General features: G+C 40.8%; 3 protein-coding genes across 7 annotated transcripts in view; all 3 read right to left on the minus strand.

Annotated features, from left to right (window-relative positions):
- Positions 1-4228, minus strand: part of lmbr1 (limb development membrane protein 1) — a 31955-nt gene extending 27727 nt beyond the window's left edge. The window contains exons 1-5 of the mRNA XM_058394560.1: positions 4014-4228; positions 1787-1859; positions 1612-1651; positions 1350-1489; positions 847-950 (exon numbers count right to left, since the gene is read on the minus strand). Of these exons, the coding sequence (XP_058250543.1) occupies positions 847-950; positions 1350-1489; positions 1612-1651; positions 1787-1859; positions 4014-4076 (420 nt within the window). The 5' untranslated portion in view covers positions 4077-4228. The remainder of the gene's footprint in view (positions 1-846; positions 951-1349; positions 1490-1611; positions 1652-1786; positions 1860-4013) is intronic.
- Positions 4229-4666: 438 nt separating this feature from the next.
- On the minus strand, positions 4667-9996 carry LOC131355942 (cysteine and glycine-rich protein 2-like). The gene is made up of 6 exons (XM_058394563.1): positions 9831-9996; positions 7860-7969; positions 6542-6710; positions 6314-6443; positions 5221-5314; positions 4667-5090 (listed from the first exon to the last, which is right to left on the minus strand). Exons 2-6 carry the CDS (start codon positions 7966-7968, stop codon positions 5014-5016), a joined length of 579 nt encoding a protein of 192 aa, XP_058250546.1. The 5' UTR covers position 7969; positions 9831-9996; the 3' UTR covers positions 4667-5013.
- A 522-nt stretch (positions 9997-10518) lies between these two features.
- On the minus strand, positions 10519-17836 carry LOC131356413 (heterogeneous nuclear ribonucleoprotein C-like). 5 transcript variants are annotated; one of them, XM_058395426.1, is made up of 9 exons: positions 17722-17836; positions 14008-14065; positions 13098-13354; positions 12843-12915; positions 12691-12741; positions 12085-12251; positions 11852-11968; positions 11485-11618; positions 10519-11126 (listed from the first exon to the last, which is right to left on the minus strand). In XM_058395426.1, exons 2-9 carry the CDS (start codon positions 14010-14012, stop codon positions 11010-11012), a joined length of 921 nt encoding a protein of 306 aa, XP_058251409.1. In that variant the 5' UTR covers positions 14013-14065; positions 17722-17836; the 3' UTR covers positions 10519-11009. The 5 variants fall into 5 exon arrangements, with proteins under 5 accessions (XP_058251409.1, XP_058251410.1, XP_058251413.1 ...); XM_058395427.1 differs by lacking the exon at positions 17722-17836 and adding an exon at positions 14938-17634; XM_058395430.1 differs by lacking the exon at positions 17722-17836 and having other exon boundaries at positions 11852-11965; positions 12691-12738; positions 14008-17639.
- Positions 17837-18411: the final 575 nt, after the last annotated feature.

The following is an 18411-nucleotide window of genomic DNA, read 5'->3' on the forward strand; positions in this document are numbered from 1 at the left end:
TGTGTGAGAGAGAGTTGTGTGTGTGTGTGTGAGAGAGAGAGTTGTGCGTGTGTGTGTGAGAGAGAGTTGTGTGTGTGTGTGTGAGAGAGAGAGTTGTGTGTGTGTGTGTGAGAGAGTTGTGTGTGTGAGTGTGTGAGAGAGAGAGTTGTGTGTGTGAGAGAGTTGTGTGTGTGTGTGAGAGAGTTGTGTGTGTGAGAGAGTTGTGTGTGTGTGTGTGTGTGAGAGAGAGAGTTGTGTGTGTGTGTGAGAGAGTTGTGTGTGTGAGAGAGAGAGTTGTGCGTGTGTGTGTGAGAGAGTTGTGCGTGTGTGTGTGAGAGAGTTGTGTGTGTGAGAGAGAGAGTTGTGTGTGTGTGAGAGAGAGTTGTGTGTGTGTGAGAGAGAGAGTTGTGTGTGTGTGTGAGAGAGAGAGTTGTGTGTGTGTGTGTGTGTGAGAGAGTTGTGTGTGTGTGTGTGTGTGTGTGAGAGAGTTGTGTGTGTGAGAGAGAGAGTTGTGTGTGTGTGTGAGAGAGTTGTGTGTGTGAGAGAGAGAGTTGTGTGTGTGTGTGAGAGAGAGTTGTGTGTGTGTGAGAGAGAGTTGTGTGTGTGAGAGAGAGAGTTGTGTGTGTGAGAGAGAGAGTTGTGTGTGTGTGTGTGTGAGAGAGTTGTGTGTGTGAGAGAGAGAGTTGTGTGTGTTGAAACAGCACTGCTTGGCTCCACCCCCTTTTTTAAATATAAACCTGAAACCCTGGTGAGTATGAGAGTGGGCGGAGTCAGCGAGGTTCTACTGATTCAGTAATGTAATAAAGCATATAGCCGCTTTATGGTTTTTGGGCGGGACTGGGCGGGACTGGGCGGGTCGCTGTGTACCTTTTTGGAGCCGGCGAATCCCTCAGACTCCAGGAAGAAATAGGCGAAGGGCATGAGGACAAAGAGACACAGGTTCGAGAAGAGAGACACGAGGTTCCACAGACCTGAGGAGACATTACACAATATCAAATCAAACACCTCCTCCATCTTTTTCATCATCTCTACACACATCTTCTGCTCTAATAAACATTACTACATTTTTAAATAATATTTTCATCATCTCATCCTCTTACAATTCCTTTATTCAGATATATAAGCTTTTTTAAATCATTTTCCCTTTCCTCAGCACTTCAGTGATACTCTGCTGCCCTCTGGTGGTCAGAGATAAAAAATACAACTGTAATTATTAAAGCGCCACTGCAGTAAAAAAAAAAAAAAATACAGTGACCTGTCTAAAAATAGCTGCAATTAATCATTTATTGATGTATAACAAATTAATGTATCAACATTCTTCCCCGTGTTGGAGTGAGATGTGTTTAGTGTAACTGAGCGAGGACGCTGACCGTGGATGAGAGAGCCGTTGAGCCACTGGATGTAGTAGTTCTTAGGGAACGACAGAAGGATCTCGTTACTGATGATGGAGAAAGGGAGGAGGAGGACAGCACCTCCGGATACGGCCAGAGTGAACGTACACAGGTACATACTGAGAGAGAGAGAGAGAGAGAGAGAGGGAGAGGAAGAAAGACAGAGAGAGAACATTATTCAGTATTCTTCATTATTCTTCATAATATTAATGAAGAGAATGTAAACTGTGATGTAACGCACGAGATTCTGTTAACCACCGCATCTTCATCCTCATGATCATCTGTCAGAACAGAAGAATTACATTGAATACTAAATATATATACATTATAAATTCATCTGAAACCTTCAAAACCTTAATAATCATTAGAAAAAAATCACACTGTTAATAAATCAGTAAATAATAAGAAGTGCTTACCAGTCTTCCTCTTATAGCGTGTTATAATGCAGTACGATACGATGTAGAGCACAGCAAACAACATGAAACATACCTGCAGAGAGAGAGAGAGAGAGAGAGAGAGAGAGAGAGAGAGAGAGTGTTTAGTTTAGACAGAAAACCAGAGACTTAGACACCTGGAGGACAGAAGGAAGGAAGCTTGAAGGAACAGTTGGAGGTCTGGAAGGAGTTCGGGAATGAAATCAGGAAAAGGAAGTTGATGAGGTTTGGTGGGAAGTATGGAAGGAAATTTCAGACGGAAGACCGGAGGGAAGCGCAGGTGAAAGAGTGGGAGGAATTTCAGACAGACGTTTGGATGTGAGATCAGAGACATTTACAGGAAAGTTCAAAAGCTTGGGAGAAACATTAAAGTGAAAGTTTAAAGAAAATTCAGAAGCTTTCCATCTATCTGTCCATACATCCATCCATCTGTCTGTCTGTCCATACATCCATCCATCTGTCTGTCTGTCCATCCATCCATCCATCCATCCATCCGTCTGTCTGTCTGTCTGTCTGTCCAGGTATCTGTCCATACATCCATCTGTCTGTCCATACATCCATCCATCTGTCTGTCTGTCCATCCATCTGTCTGTCTGTCTGTCTGTCCATCCATCCATCCATCCATCCATCTGTCCGTCCATCCATCCATCCATCCATCCGTCTGTCCAGGTATCTGTCCATACATCCATCTGTCTGTCTGTCTGTCCGGGTATCTGTCCATACATCCATCCGTCTGTCCAGGTATATGTCCATATATCCATCTGTCTGTCTGTCCAGGTATATGTCCATCCATCTGTCTGTCTGTCCGGGTATCTGTCCATACATGCGTCTGTCTAGGTATATGTCCATACATCCATCTGTCTGTCCATACATCCATCTGTCTGTCTGTCGGTCTGTCTGTCCAGGTATCTGTCCATACATCCATCTGTCTGTCCATACATCCATCTGTCTGTCTGTCGGTCTGTCTGTCCATACATCCATCTGTCTGTCCATACATCCATCTGTCTGTCTGTCGGTCTGTCTGTCCATACATCCATCTGTCTGTCTGTCCGGGTATCTGTCCATACATCCATCTGTCTGTCTGTCCAGGTATATGTCCATACATCCATCTCTCTGTCTGTTCAGGTGTATGTCCATACATCCATCTGTCTGTCTGTCGGTCTGTCTGTCCATACATCCATCCGTCTGTCTGTCTGTCTGTCTGTCTGGGTATCTGTCCATACATCCATCTGTCTGTCTGTCCAGGTATATGTCCATACATCCATCTCTCTGTCTGTTCAGGTGTATGTCCATCCATCCATCTGTCTGTCTGTCTAGGTATCTGTCCATCCATCCATCTGTCTGTTTGTCTGTCTAGGTATCTGTCCATCCATCCATCTGTCTGTTTGTCTGTCTAGGTATCTGTCCATCCATCCATCTGTCTGTTTGTCTGTCTAGGTATCTGTCCATCCATCCATCCATCCATCTGTCTGCCTGTCCAGTTATCTGTCCATCCATCTGCCTGTCTCTCTATCTATCCAGGTATCTGTCCATCCATCCATCTAATGTACATTTATCCTTTTTTATACATCTGTCCACCTGTCTGTCTCTGTGTTCCTCCATCAGTCTCTCTCTCTCTCTAGGCATGTAACCCTCAAACTGTCTATCCTCTCCACTATCTCTTAAGATACCCATCCACCCATCCCTCTATTCACCTACCAATCCCTTCACCTACCTGTCTGTCCATCTGCCCCTCTCTCTCTCTCTCTCTCTCTCTCTCTCTCTCTCTCTTCATCCATCAGTTTTTTATCTGCCGTTCTATCCATCTATCTACTGTCTATCCATCTGCCTGCATTTCTGTACATCCCTCTATGCATCAGTCTACCCGCCCGTCATAAGTCTGTTCATCAGCCTATCACTCTACTATCAGCCACTCCATCTATCCCTAATGTCTATTCTTCCACTGCCCGTCCCTCTGTCTATCCAAAAATCTTTTTGTTTATACCTTTCTCTCTCCGCATCATTTGACATTAGCGTTATCTTAGCTAACCGGAAGCGCAGCTAACTTACAATGCTTACTAATTAGCCACATTTTCACACAAACTAATTAGCCAAGATTGCACACAAACCCCGTGCACGCTAATCACCCCGAAGCTAGTCAGCTAACGGTCACGCAAACGCACAGGCTAGCCGCTTTTAGCTAGCGTGACAGTTAGCTAATTTGACTTACAATGTACTCTCGGACTTGGCTGTGAAAATTCTGCTCTCTGATTGTGACATCGTCTTCTTCCATTCTTCATATTGCACATGCACATCACTTAGCTCATAGACTCCCCAATAACGCCGGTGAACTAGCTTCAAACAAAGATTAGCTAGCAACCGAATAAACACTGCGCGCATCCAAGAAGGTGTTATTGCTTTCCCCACCGCATTCCGACATGTCCCGCCTCCTGCGCTCGGATTGGCTTGTTTAGCGAAGGCTTACAACTTGTATCCAATCGTCGTGCGCACAACAGAGCCGTATCACCCGCAGAAGGCGGGGCTTATCGGAAAACGATTGGGGGCAGAAACAAATACAACAGCATGAAGGCGCTCGGGCTAGCGTTCAAAATAAATTGCGTCATCATTCCGCGACACATGTAACGCGTAATCGTAGTTAGAATAAATAGAAGAATGGGAAGCAGAATGCAGTTTACGTTGGGCGCAAAAGTTTCATTAAATTAATCAGTTCATTTTTGATATATTTTTATATTTAATGCGTTTTACAACATATGTTTTCATCACCTTTTACATGATTAAGTGAGAGAGGACTTTGATGGTCAGGAGACGGTCATGTCAAGTCATGGACAGTGTAATGGTGTCAGTAATTACACACCCCCAGAGTGAGTGAAATAAAAGACTTTATTTTGTTTATTGGAAAAAAATAATGAGTATAAAAATGCAGAATCCTATTAAACACTTTCATGAGTCATTATGGATATAAAAATGTGTGTGATTGTGTATTATATGTGTTTATTGCAGCTATGAGAAGTTTAACGTCTGACTTATGAAGCTAGCTAGCTATTCTTAATGTGTGCTGCAGCCTACGAGCTATATTTAACACCAGCGCTGAGGATACTAGCAATTTATAATCTGTAAACAAAGCTCGTGTAAATATTAGCACATGCAGTGGAAAGCTTCCGCTTAGTGAAATCAGGTGGATGAAGCGTGAAGGTTCTGATCACGACGATCTACTGAGCGTGAGCGAGAGCTCCAGCTCCCTGGCCGTATCCGAACCCTTTTGGACCAAAGCTTTTAGCATAGCAAGCTGTGTGAACATAAAAATCACACTGTTAATGCACATACACCTTTTTCCCAAGATTACCGGGTACAATAAAAAAAAACAACAGTGCTGTACACACATGTTGTTATTTTTGAGTGAGTTGAAATAGGCGAACCTTTGCAATAGATCTCTCCATCTTTGTCCGTCATGGTGGTGGATTCGAGGCCCTTTCCACATTTAGCACAGCGGAAACAGCTCTTATGCCAGGACTGGAGAAGAGGGCAGATAAAAAAAATGTGCACTAACCATGTAAATAACACTAATGAGCCTACTCGCTGATTTTAATAAATCTGTACAAATGTGTAAGATCTCCGTTTGTTTTGGTGTTTCTCTTACAGTTACTTATTCCTGTCATTAGATGCAGAAATGATTTTACCTTTAATGAGACTGACAGAGGCCACGCCCCCTTTGTGACAGATAGAGGCCACGCCTCCTTTACCGAGCCTGACAAGCCGAGAGGCCACGCCTCCTTCACAGAGACTGACGAGCAGAGGCCACACTTCCTTTTCTGAGACTAATACACAGAGGCCACGCCTCCCTTACAGAGACTGACAAACAGAGAGGCCACACCTCCTTCACTGAGAGTGACACACACAGGGCCATGACTTCTTTACTGAGAATGACACAAACAGAGGCTACACCTCCTTTACTGAGACTGACACACACAGAGGCCACGCCTCCTTTACCAAGCCTGACACACACAGAGGCCATGACTTCTTCACTGAGAATGACACAGAGGCCACACCTACTTTACAGAGACTGACAGAGAGGCTACGCCTCCTTTACTGAGACTGACACACACAGACCACGCCTCCTTTACTGAGACTGACACACACATAGGCCACGCCCCCTTTACTGAGCCTGCCACACACAGAGGCCACACCTCCTTTACAGAGACTGACAAGCAGAGGCCACATCTTCACTAAAAGCAGAGAGGCCACGCCTCCTTCACTGACACTGAGATACAGAGGCCACACCTCCTTCACAAGGCACACTGGGTCTGGATTTTTTTTCTTGTTGGTCCTGTTACCTTTATTAGCATGTAGCTAGGTATGTTTAGTTACTTTAACAGCAATCCTTTCAGTATAACATGCTAGCTAATATTAATCCCCCATTTAATCCCCTGATACACTTTTTTGCGTATAATGCTAGCTAAACAGCTAGATGACGTTGACAACAGACCGCTAATAACTTCATGTGCCGCTCACCGCTCCTGCTCCAATGGTCTTCTCTGCTGCGTACACAGCTTTGCCACAGCGAGGGCACACGTCAGAGCCTCCGAACCTCTGGGCGAACTTGGAGGTGTTCTGGGTGTTGGTGGACTGCTGTGGCTTTTCACTGTGAAAGAACACACACAGACAAATTTAAACCAGTAGAAATAGATTAACACAATGCTAATGCTGCTCTGCTAAATATTAGCTAAATAAACAGCTCACTCTGTGGGCTTGATTCCCAGAGACTCTCCTCTGTCCATGTTCAGTATCCCGGCACCTGCGCCATAGCCGTAGCCTTTCGGGCCGTACTTCTTGCCGTAGCAGGACTTGCAGTAGACCTCGTTTTCATGGGTAGCCAGAGTAGTGCTGTCAAGGTTCTTCCGGCACACCACTGACACCAAGAGAAGGCGGAGTTAGTGCGCTTCCTGTATTTAACTTATCTGTTAACGTCTACATCACACGTTAGCTACTGCAACTGTTACGGTATTTAAACAGTTAAATGTTCATGTTTTTGTGGTACTCCAGGTAATAACAATGGTCTGCTATTCTAATATGTCATGCATAGTCAGTTAGCATAGGTACTTTAGGCTAGCTAGTCCATCATTTGTTAGTGTCTGGAAATGCTTCTGAAGTTATTTGTTTTAGTTTTAGTTGTAGTCTTGCTAGTTAGCATATCTACGTTAAGCCATGTTTATCTGTCGCTGTTGTAGGTTTTGCTCGTCTAGCATCTATGCTAGTTTGTTCCATATAAGGAATGCAGAAAAAAACGTCCTGCATTCGGAACTCATCCTGAAAATCCTGAGCCGGTTGTGCGCGAGACACCTTTAAAAGCTCACAAAACGAGGGAATTTCTCACGCATCCCTGAAGCATTGCATCACGGCGAGTCGTGGAAGTAAACAAGGGTGTGTCCCTGTGTGGATTAGGGAAGACGGGGTGATTGTTTAGAAGTTTGTTTAGGAAATGTGGAGTATGATAAGATCGAGACTTCGCCTGAGGTCACTAAGAACGAGCTCCAGCTGGTCACTAGGGGGCGACAAAGACCATCCATCCATCTGAGCAGGTTTCTAGTTCTATTTATGCACTTTAAAGGTAAAGATCGAAATCATTTCCGTTGTGTCTTCGATAGGGGAAATGAAACACGATGCTGACCTCGTGAAAAGAAGGCGTGGTTTTAAGCAAAGGAAATGTTACAACTTGCTGTTTGTGTCCAAACTTCATATCATGTGAGAAATAAATCATGGATAAATCATCAACTAGAGGGGATGATGGAAGTGATGATGAAACATAATTAATAACACAAAAGCTAATTTAGCCTGAAGCTAAATTTCTAACGTTTTGCACGTAGCGTTTGAACACGTGGTCCCTGTGAAGGAGCTGTTACTTTGGAAACGGTAACGAATTAGAACCAGCGCATTATAATAACAAGAAGAAGAAGAACATGCACTAGTGTGAGAGCTGCTGTTAGAGAAAATGAATCAACAAGAACATGCACAAGCACGACTTTTAAAACATAAGTAAATAAATAAATAATGAACTTACTACAGAGGAAGCATGATTTATGGAAACTCCGCCCATCGCATTGAACTTCCTCCGCGAAGTAGACGGTCTTCTGACAGCAGCCGCACTTGTTTCCACCGCCGAGAGGCATCCTGACACACACAAATAAAATAAAATAAAATAAAATGAGAGAATGGCTTCAGAGAATGATTGATTAAAACTAAACTAGCCGGAAGTGCTGTTATTGCGCGCGAGCGCGCACTCATGCGCACACACACACCTATGTGTACGAGTCAACATCCCTTTTCTTGAGAACTTCTGCTCACTGCAGTAACACACTTTCACATAACATAATTCCCTCTTCTTTTAAAAATGAAACCCTCAGTATTGCATCCTCTGCCACAAGTTCGTGCTAAACCATTATCATTTTCACTCAAAAGAGCTTTTTTTGTCTATCGCTAGCTAGCTCACTTTCACACAAAAAAAACCCTGCTCCCAGGCGCGTGCTAGCGAAATAATAATAGCTAGTTAGCAAACAGCTAACAGAAAATATTCCATATTAAAATACTAAGCTGAATAAGTTATAGTATAATAAATAATATAAGGATAAATAAGCTTGTGTCAGTGAGGTTAGCAAAACGCCGTCCTTCCTGACCTCGTTACCTCAGGGAAGTCATCAAGCCGCTTGTAGCTAGCTGGAGCTAGCGCGCTAACTAGCGCGGGTGTTAATCAGCTTGTAGTTTCAAATTATTTTATTTTGTCTTGTGGAATGAGAGCTAGAGAAATTAAAATGAGCTGATTTTTTTTTATTATTGACACACACACAAAGTAATATATAAATAGCTGGTCCTGAGGTAAAAATTGTTTTAAAAAATTTAAGCTAGGTAATTAGCTGCTAGTTCTGTCATGAAACAGAAGGCTGGTCTTTTAAACAAACGAACAAACAGCCACATTTTCTCACAATTAGTTCATCACCTCAAGTTAAAAATAAATTTATTTAGTTAAGTTTTTGTTAAAACTGTCACCTTTTTCAACAAAAAAAATGTTTTATTTAACTCTTGGATGGTGATATCTCCATCTTTTGCTCTGTAACGACGAACAGTTTGAGCAAAGAATTACTAAATACACAAATCATAGTTGTTGTTTGTTATTTTATTTACTGAACAATATACTTTCCATCTATATTTTCAACACTGTTTGATTCAAAACCCCCAAACAAAGCTGTTACAAAGCACTAAAAACTGGAGACAGGTTAAATAAACATTACAGAAAATTTCACCATATCAACAGTTGTTTGTTCTGTTTATTTATTCCGATCTGGTGAAAGATCTGTTGCTATATAAAAACGAGTGCAAAAAAAACCGAATCAAAGCTTGTCAGAGTAGAGAACGTTGGATCGTTTTAGTTACGATGTTTGGCGGCTGATTTACAGGCGCTTTCTGTTAGTAAGGCAAAGCTCACTTCTACCACCGAAAATGGTTTCTGAAATGTTTTATAGGTGTGAACTTTAAGTTGTAAACAGTTTTGTTGTAGCTCTGGTTAACTCGAGCCATAATGAGCTTTAAGAAAAACAAAAAGGCCCTCCCTGAGTACACAAGAACATGTTTGAGCAGGAAAAGACAATTAAGTGTTCAGAGCAAAGTGCTATGCAAGACTGATAAGCACTGAGCTCCACCACTGAGCACAAGAATTTCCTTGTTTCTGGAAAAAATTCTTCCATGAGGAGTTGGCGAGACGGAACAAGTCACATGTCACCTACACACACACACACACACACACTGTTACGCAACACTCAGACTCAAAAGAGTGAGACTCAGTGTTGTGTCAAAACAAAACTTTAGAGAGAGTTAAAAAACCACGAAAACATGTCGGTTCTTTCAGGGAAAACTTCTCCTTCCGTCCTTCTTCCACATGGGTGTGTTCTGACGGGTTCTGCAGCATCGCTATCATCAGCAGCATAAAACTTTCCTGCCGGGTGAAAAAAAAAAGATAAGAGCAGAAATCACACCATACCTGGAGTGGTCACGAGGAACCTCGAGCAGAAACGTGTGTGTGCGTGTGTGAGAGAGAGAGAGAGAGAGAGAGAGAGTGTCAGAGGATTGGTGGTGGAGCTCTGTAAACTTGGCCTGCCTGGAGCTCACGTCCTTCCTTCCTTCTACTTTTGTGGCAAAAAAAAAAAAAGCAGAGACAGAAATGAAGTCATCAGGGTATTTTTTGTGAGGTTAGACGCTCCAAATACCGCCCCCTGATGGCATTCCATGAAAGCAGACACTCTGGGGCTTGTAGTTTTTCTATAAATATTCAGCCTACTAAGGGAAATATATTCTTATATCTGGTTTGATTTCTATATTTAAAGAAAATGATGTGGTAAAATTTGAAGGTGTTTATGTTCAGGCATTCAAATATCAGTCCATTATATTCACTGGAATTACTAGAGGTATTTGTTTCTCACAAATTTAATCGACATTAAAACACAACGGCTCTAGAATTCTGCTTCGGTCACGTCGCGGGTCATTTCGCGAGGCTGCACAGATGATGAACGCCGCATCGTCCGAAGATAGCGATGCTGCGTCGTCTTTAAGCTTCAAGATAAAGAAGAGACCGTAATCCTGACTGAGCTTAAAGTTAAGAGTCAAAATTCTCTCTAGACTTTACCACCACCCTTCCAGAACCCATGGAACAATCCACAGGAGAGACAAGACAATATTTTGACCATTTTATTGAAATTCATACAGTGATATTTATCTTGAACAGGATGGATACTAAAAAAAAAAAAAGGGCAATGAGAGATATATATATATATAAAAAAAATGGACATGTAGAGTTGAATACACAAACACACTAATGGAGCTGATAATCTTTTTTTTCTGAGAGGGAAATAAAGAAACGTTACACACACTGATGGGAAAGAAAAATAAGATGGAAGAGAGACATTTAAAACAGGTCTGAATTCTAAAAGCATCACAGTAACAAAAGCACTGATTGTTTATTCAGACAGACTTTAAAAATTGCTTCACAAGAACAGAAGTGTGTGCGCGAACATTCTTTATCTTTTTTGTTATTATTATTATTATTATTATTATTATTATTATTATTAAAGAAGTCCAGACCGTCTTTCACTCTGGAGGCTGAGGTGGTTTGTGTGCGAGAACGAGCGAGTAAACTAAAAAAAACCAAACAAAACAACAAGTCTTATGGGTCGTCTCCGTTTATGCTGTCACCGTCGTCCTCGCCTTCCTCGTGCTCTCCTTCTTCCTCCTCCTCCTCTTCTCCGTCCTCTTCCTCGTTCTCACCGCCAATACTCTTCGCCTGAAAGCATGCATCAACGTTAAACATTTCGAAAAGCATACTTCACCTTATATGGTAGCGCCGTTGAGTTCTGATTGGTCAGCTGGCGAGTTACGACTCACGATTATTAGCGATATAATGCTTTTTAAAATGCTCCTTGATTTTAAGCTAGTATTAATTTCTAATGCAGTTATTCTTAGGAAAATGGAATAAAACCATTTCTGAACATAGGGGGGAGAACTGCGGCACTGCGAGCTTGTGATGCAACGTGGGAATCAAACCGCTCGTTAGTTTCAAGTATAAAATAAAGAATCATGAGTGACCGCTAAACACTCAATCTTGACTCGGTGTATTTTATTAGAACTGAGAGAATCCTGACCTCCTCCTCTTCCTCCAGCAGATCTCCCTCTTCCTCCGAGTCGTTGATCTCCTGCTCCTCTCGGTCACGCTCCTTCTTACTGCTCAAGTGCTGCTGAGACACTTCACCCACCTCCGCCTTCGCCACCTTGCCTTCTGCACAGAGAGAATTAAAGACGAAGATGAAGCGCATGATCAAGCAGATCTATTTCCCTCTTTGTTCTAATTTCATTTAAAAGCAATATCATGTAGGAGAACTTTAAGAGTCCTGAACATTCAGGGTCCATCACACACACCACAAAGAGGCTGTGAGGTGTGGGTGTATAAAAGGGATCTATGATCCTGGCTACCGGAAGCAGTTGAGGGATAAAGAGACGAGGCGCCGCTACCTGATTTCTTGCTGTGATCTTTCTCCATGCGCTCTAAACTTTCCAGAAGATAATCCACTTTGTGTTTGATCTGAGCCAGCTCCCGCTTTATAGTCTGAAGATCGTCCGCTTTAACTGCTTTACAGGAAATAAATAAATAAATGAACATGTGAATGACAGATGAGGCATCGGTATGGTTTACAGGCACAACGGTGGTGTGAAGCTCAGGAGGAGAGCGAGGTGTGGTTACTGACTGGCTCGCGATGAGGAGCGCTGGCTGCTTTTGGACGAAGACGAGAAGCTGGATTTGGTGCGTCGGCTTCCTCCTCCGCTCAGACTGACCCGTGCTCGCTTGGAGGGAACGACGGCGCGAGTGAGGGGTGGAGGAGGCGGGGGAACGCGGGATGGGTATGCATACATCCTGGGGAAAAAAAATAAAACGTTACACATCCAACCTGGTGGTACAGACAGTACACCTCTCTCTAAAATAAATAAAATAAAAATACCCATGATGGGCAAACATATGGGGGGAAAAAAATCCTGAAAAATTAGTAAAAATATTGTGCAACAGCTCAATATTTTTGGGACACACTAAAAATCGAATTTAAAAAAAAAAGATAAATATATATAAAAATGATCTAAGGAAATATGTATGAAATGTATAACAACGAATATATTTGGGGGAAAAAAAAAAAGGTTAAAACGAACAAATTAATAAATAAATAAATTAAATAAAAACACTACTGAAGCAAGAAGTATTAAAAAAGGCCAAATATGTGCTTTAAAAACAAAAACATCTGAAACACCACAGAAGACATCTGAAGAGTTTTGAGGTCAAATTAAGAAAGTAAACGCTCTACCTGTCATAGTAATCCCTCTGGAAATCGTAGTCGAGCTCAAAAGTGGAGCTGCTGTGGTACAGAAAAGGGAAAAAAAAAACAGATGAGAAACTGGGGAAAAACAAAACATGGCTTCAACCCAAGAAGCGGAGCTGAGGAAAGAAGCGACGCACCTGTACATGTCTCCTGCTGGACGTTTGGTGGTTTTTGATCTGTGAGGTTTGGGCTCACCTGCTAGGTTGATGTCTGAAAGTGAGGAGATTCATTCGAGATTAAATACAAATCAGAGGAACAAGATGAGGTGAAGAGTGTCAGCAAAACTATTTGGAAAAAAAACAAACAAAAACATTGTTGAGAAACTGATTCTCAAGCTACTGAGGTAGATAGACGGTTTGTCCCAGGCTACAGCAGATAGAGGACTTCCTCACCCAGGACTTGTCCAGCGATCATGCGCCCGTCCTCTCCGGACACGGCGGCGCGAGCGTTCCTCTCGTTGGAGTACTGGACGAAAGCGTAACCCTTGTGGACGGAGCAGCCCACGATCATGCCGTACTTGCTGAAGATGGCCTCCACGTCGGCTTTGGTCACCAGCATGGTGTTGAGGTTCCCGATGAAGACGCGCGAGTTCAGCGAACGTGGGTCCGTCTTATTGGTCACGTTGCTGGCCATCGCGTTCGGGGAGCGGCTAAAGCAGCACAAAAACACAACCTCTTATTACTAAAACATCATCATATTAAACATTCGACTGACCTTTGGGAAAGAGCTGGAGATTTCTCCTCATTCTATTTCTACCACAATTCTGAGAAGTTTTTATTTTAATGCGCGGATATGATTAAGCTTACTTAGATGTTTAAGAACAACATGGAAGGAGTCTCCAGTGTCAGAAAGACGGAAGTTATTAAAGGCAGGGGAAGGAATAAAAACTAGTCTAGTGAGGGAATGAACGTTTAAGCAAGCGCTAAGAGAAATTTATTTGATTTTAAGAATAACTTTTAAAGGAAATAGAAGCAGGTTAAATGCACCACAGTGTCTCTGATGACTGAAAATCGTTAGCATTAGCAAGTTTCTGGGGTACAAAAGGTGCTGTTACTCAACAGGAACAAGTTAATAAGAGTAAACCAGCTCAGAGTTGTTTATTTTTCTCAAACACCAAAACAAACTGTATTTTATTCCCTATATCATTATTTTGTTGTTGTCGTTGCCACAAGAACTAGATGATTAGTAAGCAAGCTTCCTGTGAGGAAACCATGACAGTGCTGAAAAGTAATACACAAATCAAACAAAACAGTATTTTATACAGCAAAATTTGTTGTTGTTGTTTTTAAAGTTTTCACTCACTCCATGGTGTGTGTGTGTGATGGCCACTCGTCTGCTGTCACGTCCCACAAGATTTACACTGAGGTGAAAAAGCTAGGCAGTTAATTAACCACACACAGGCAATTAGCTAGCTAATAGATTAAACACAGGTGCTCAATTAGTGAGCTAAGCTAACAGCAACCAGGCATTTTTGTCGAGTCACAAAGTTTTAAAGCGAGAACAAAACCGACACAACAGCTGTAATAAATCCACTTCATCCTTATCCTTTTTGATTTGGTTTGATTTCTTTTTATTTCTTTCTCTTTTTTCCCCCCTCTCAGCATGCTAACATTACACTCAAAAACTAGCACATTTAAACTTGCCGTCGATTAGCTCGCTATTTAGCATTGGCTACTCAAGTTAGCTAGCACGCTAGTGAAATCCTCAACCGTCAGTTAAATAGACGACACGGTGAACTAGCTCGCTAGTCAATTAATTAACCTTAGCGAACCAGTAGCTAACAGCAGGTCAGCGAATTAGCTGAAGCAGTTTTCTAACCAATAAAAACTGATTCGTTTTAGCTAATTGGCTAATTAGCTCTCCGGTTCGTTACATCTTGCTACCTAGCGTTGTCAAATTAGCTTAACACGTAGTAGCTCTTATTATTAACATTATTAGCTTGTGTGAGAGCACTTTCTTGTAGTTTTAGCCATGTGGTGCACTATAAAGGGCTTTATTATTGTATAGTGCACTATTTAAGGAGTACACAGCTTTTTAAAATGTATTTTAGTCCACTAGAACAAGTGTAAACTCTATTATTTCTGCTTCTCCTAGTGCCCTGTGTAGGGATCAGGAAGATATTCAATACATCTACAAACAAAGTGCATTATATAGGGAGCAGGGGGCCAGATAGTGCATTATATAGGGAGCAGGGGGCCAGGCAGTGCACCATAAGTGGTGTAAAAATCTTACTTCAAAACAAGATGCAGATTTAGCCTGGTAGAGTGCACTAGATAGGGAGTAGGGGACCTTGGATTCACTATAAAGGGAGAACAATAAATATAGTGCACTATAACATGTTCAATCCATGTATAGTGCACTATAAAGGGTGTACAATCAATATATAGTACACTATAAAGTGTGTACAATCCATATATGGTGCACAATAAAGAGTGTACAAATCATATACTGTACTAGAAAGGGTGTAAAATCTATATATAGTATACAATAAAAGGTGTATAATCCCTATATAGTGCACTTTAAAAGGTGTACAAATCAAAGTGAAATAGAAAGGGTGTAAAATCCATATATAGTGCACTATAAAGGGTGTACAATCCATACAGTGCACTATAAAGTGTGTACAATCCATATATGGTGCACTTTACAGGACATAGTGCACTAGAAAGGGTGTACAATCAATATATAATGCACTAGAAAGAGTGTACAATCGCTATAATGTGCACTTTAAAAGGTGTACAAATCATAAAGTGAAATAGAAAGGGTGTAAAATCCATATATAGTGCACTATAAAGGGTGTATATAATCAATACAGTGCACTATAAAGTGTGTACAATCCATATATGGTGCAATATAAAGGGTGTATATAATCAATACAGTGCACTATAAAGTGTGTACAATCCATATATGGTGCAATATAAAGGGTGTAGTGCACGATAACAGGGGTACAATCCATATATAGTGCACTATAAAGGGTGTAGTGCACTATAACGGGGGTACAATCCATATATAGTGCATTATAACAGGGGTACAATCCATATATAGTACACTATAACGGGGGTACAATCCATATATAGTGCACTATAACGGGGGTACAATCCATATATAGTGCACTATAAAGGGTGTAGTGTGCTATAATGGGGGTACAATCCATATATAGTGCATTATAAAGGGTGTAGTGCACTATAACGGGGGTACAATCCATATATAGTACACTATAACGGGGGTACAATCCATATATAGTGCACTATAACGGGGGTACAATCCATATATAGTGCACTATAAAGGGTGTAGTGTGCTATAATGGGGGTACAATCCATATATAGTGCACTATAACGGGGGTACAATCCATATATAGTGCACTATAAAGGGTGTAGTGCACTATAATGGGGGTACAATCCATATATAGTGCACTATAAAGGGTGTAGAATCCATATGTAGTGCACTATAACGGGGGTACAATCCATATATAGTGCACTATAAAGGGTGTAGTGCACTATAACGGGGGTACAATCCATATATACTGCACTATAAAGGGTGCAGTGCACTATAACGGGGGTACAATCCATATATAGTGCACTATAATGGGGGTACAATCCATATATAGCGCAATATAAAGGGTGTAGTGCACTATAACGGGGTTACAATCCATATATAGTGCACTATAACGGGGGTACAATCCATATATAGTGCAATATAAAGGGTGTAGTGCACTATAACGGGGGTACAATCCATATATAGTGCACTATAAAGGGTGTAGTGCACTATAACGGGGGTACAATCCATATATAGTACACTATAACGGGGGTACAATCCATATATACTGCACTATAAAGGGTGCAGTGCACTATAACGGGGTTACAATCCATATATAGTGCACTATAACGGGGGTACAATCCATATATAGTGCAATATAAAGGGTGTAGTGCACTATAACGGGGGTACAATCCATATATAGTGCAATATAAAGGGTGTAGTGCACTATAACGGGGGTACACTCCATATAGTGCACTATAACGGGGGTACAATCCATATATAGTGCAATATAAAGGGTGTAGTGCACTATAAAAGGTGTACAATCCATATATAGTGCAATATAAAGGGTGTAGTGCACTATAACGGGGGTACAATCCATATAGTGCACTAGAAAGGGTGTACAATCCACTTATTGCACTATATATGGTGTAGTGCACTATTTATGGAGAAGATTTCCATTTTGGCCCATGTGGTGCACTATCACGGGAGTAAACTCCCCCCGCCCCAAAAAAAAACCATCTAGTGCATTATTTAAGGATTAGGACACATTTTTTGAAACCCTAGTATAAAGTGTAAGGCTACTTAAAGTGCACTACATAGGCAGTGAAGGGCAATTCTGGACACATCCACGTGAACTGTGAAATGGTGTAAAGGACATATAAAGGTATAAAGGACATACATATATATATGAGTAGGGGACAATTGTAAAATATAGACATTATAAAAAATATACGTAATGCACTATATAGGGAACAGGGAGGTATTTTGGACACAGCCCTGTGGTAGCAGCAGCAGTAGTAGTAGTAGTGTAGTATAAACGGGGTAAAATGCATATTTATGGATTAATCCTCTGGAAGTAAAACTGAGGACCTTAAAAACAAAACCTGCAAAAATATTTGTGAGGGGAAAAAAAATGTTTTTGTCTCTGCAGGTCATCAAAACACACATGAAAGGCACAAAAAGACACCCGAAATCTAACACAAATCTCACATGCTGCTCGTGAAAAGGCGTTAAAACGTTTCCCGTAAATCACAAATAATAATAAAATGGTAAAAAAGATCTTTTTTAAAAAACTAAGTTTTTTTTAAAAAGACCAAAAACGCCGCCTAAAAGAGAAACAAAGGCAACCTGCAGGCCTCGAGACCAAAAACTGCACGCGCAAAAAAAAAAAAAAAAGCACAACCAGGTCAAGAAGGGGAAAAAATAAAAAATAAAAAAATCCTTTGATGTTTAAAAAAAAAAAAAAAAAAAAATCCTACTCACCGAAAGTTCAAAGTTAAAATGCGTAAAATTTGGAAGGTTGTAGATATTTTATAACACAGGCGCAATGAGTAGCGTGTGAAGCGAGAGAAAATACTACTACCACAGGCTAACGGTGATTTGCCTTCAAAATAAAAGTCTGTTTTATTTATTTAAGTATTTATTGAAAATAACCATTATAATCGGGGGTTGAATATCCAACCTTTAGAACAAAAAACATAAGAAAATTGAATACATCAGGGATAGCATTTCTTTAAGGCTTTAATGCTACTTGGCATATTTTGATATGATGAACAATGCAAAATAAAAGCTTAAAATGTTTTTAAGCTTATACAGAAAATAGAAGGGTTCATTTTTAATTCTTCTTGAAGGAAAAGAAGTGAGAACTGCATCTAAAACACGATACATGCAGGTACACGATCAATTATTTATTTATTTATTTAAAAAAAAAAGACTTTTATTTTGTCGCCCTGTTCTTGGTCCTTAGTGTGTGGCGTGCTTCATGGAAATAATGGACCCAACTGCTAGGTGCAGATTCCACAACTAAGACTATTCCCTAATAATAATAATAATAATAATAATAATAATAATAATAATAATAATTATTATTAATTATTATTATTATATAAATATTTAGAAGTATTAAATAATTATATGAGGTTTTTTTTAGATTTATTATATTGTTTTATATAA

This window comes from Hemibagrus wyckioides, linkage group LG07, assembly GCF_019097595.1.
Source record: "Hemibagrus wyckioides isolate EC202008001 linkage group LG07, SWU_Hwy_1.0, whole genome shotgun sequence".
NCBI classification, from domain to species: Eukaryota; Metazoa; Chordata; class Actinopteri; order Siluriformes; family Bagridae; genus Hemibagrus; species Hemibagrus wyckioides.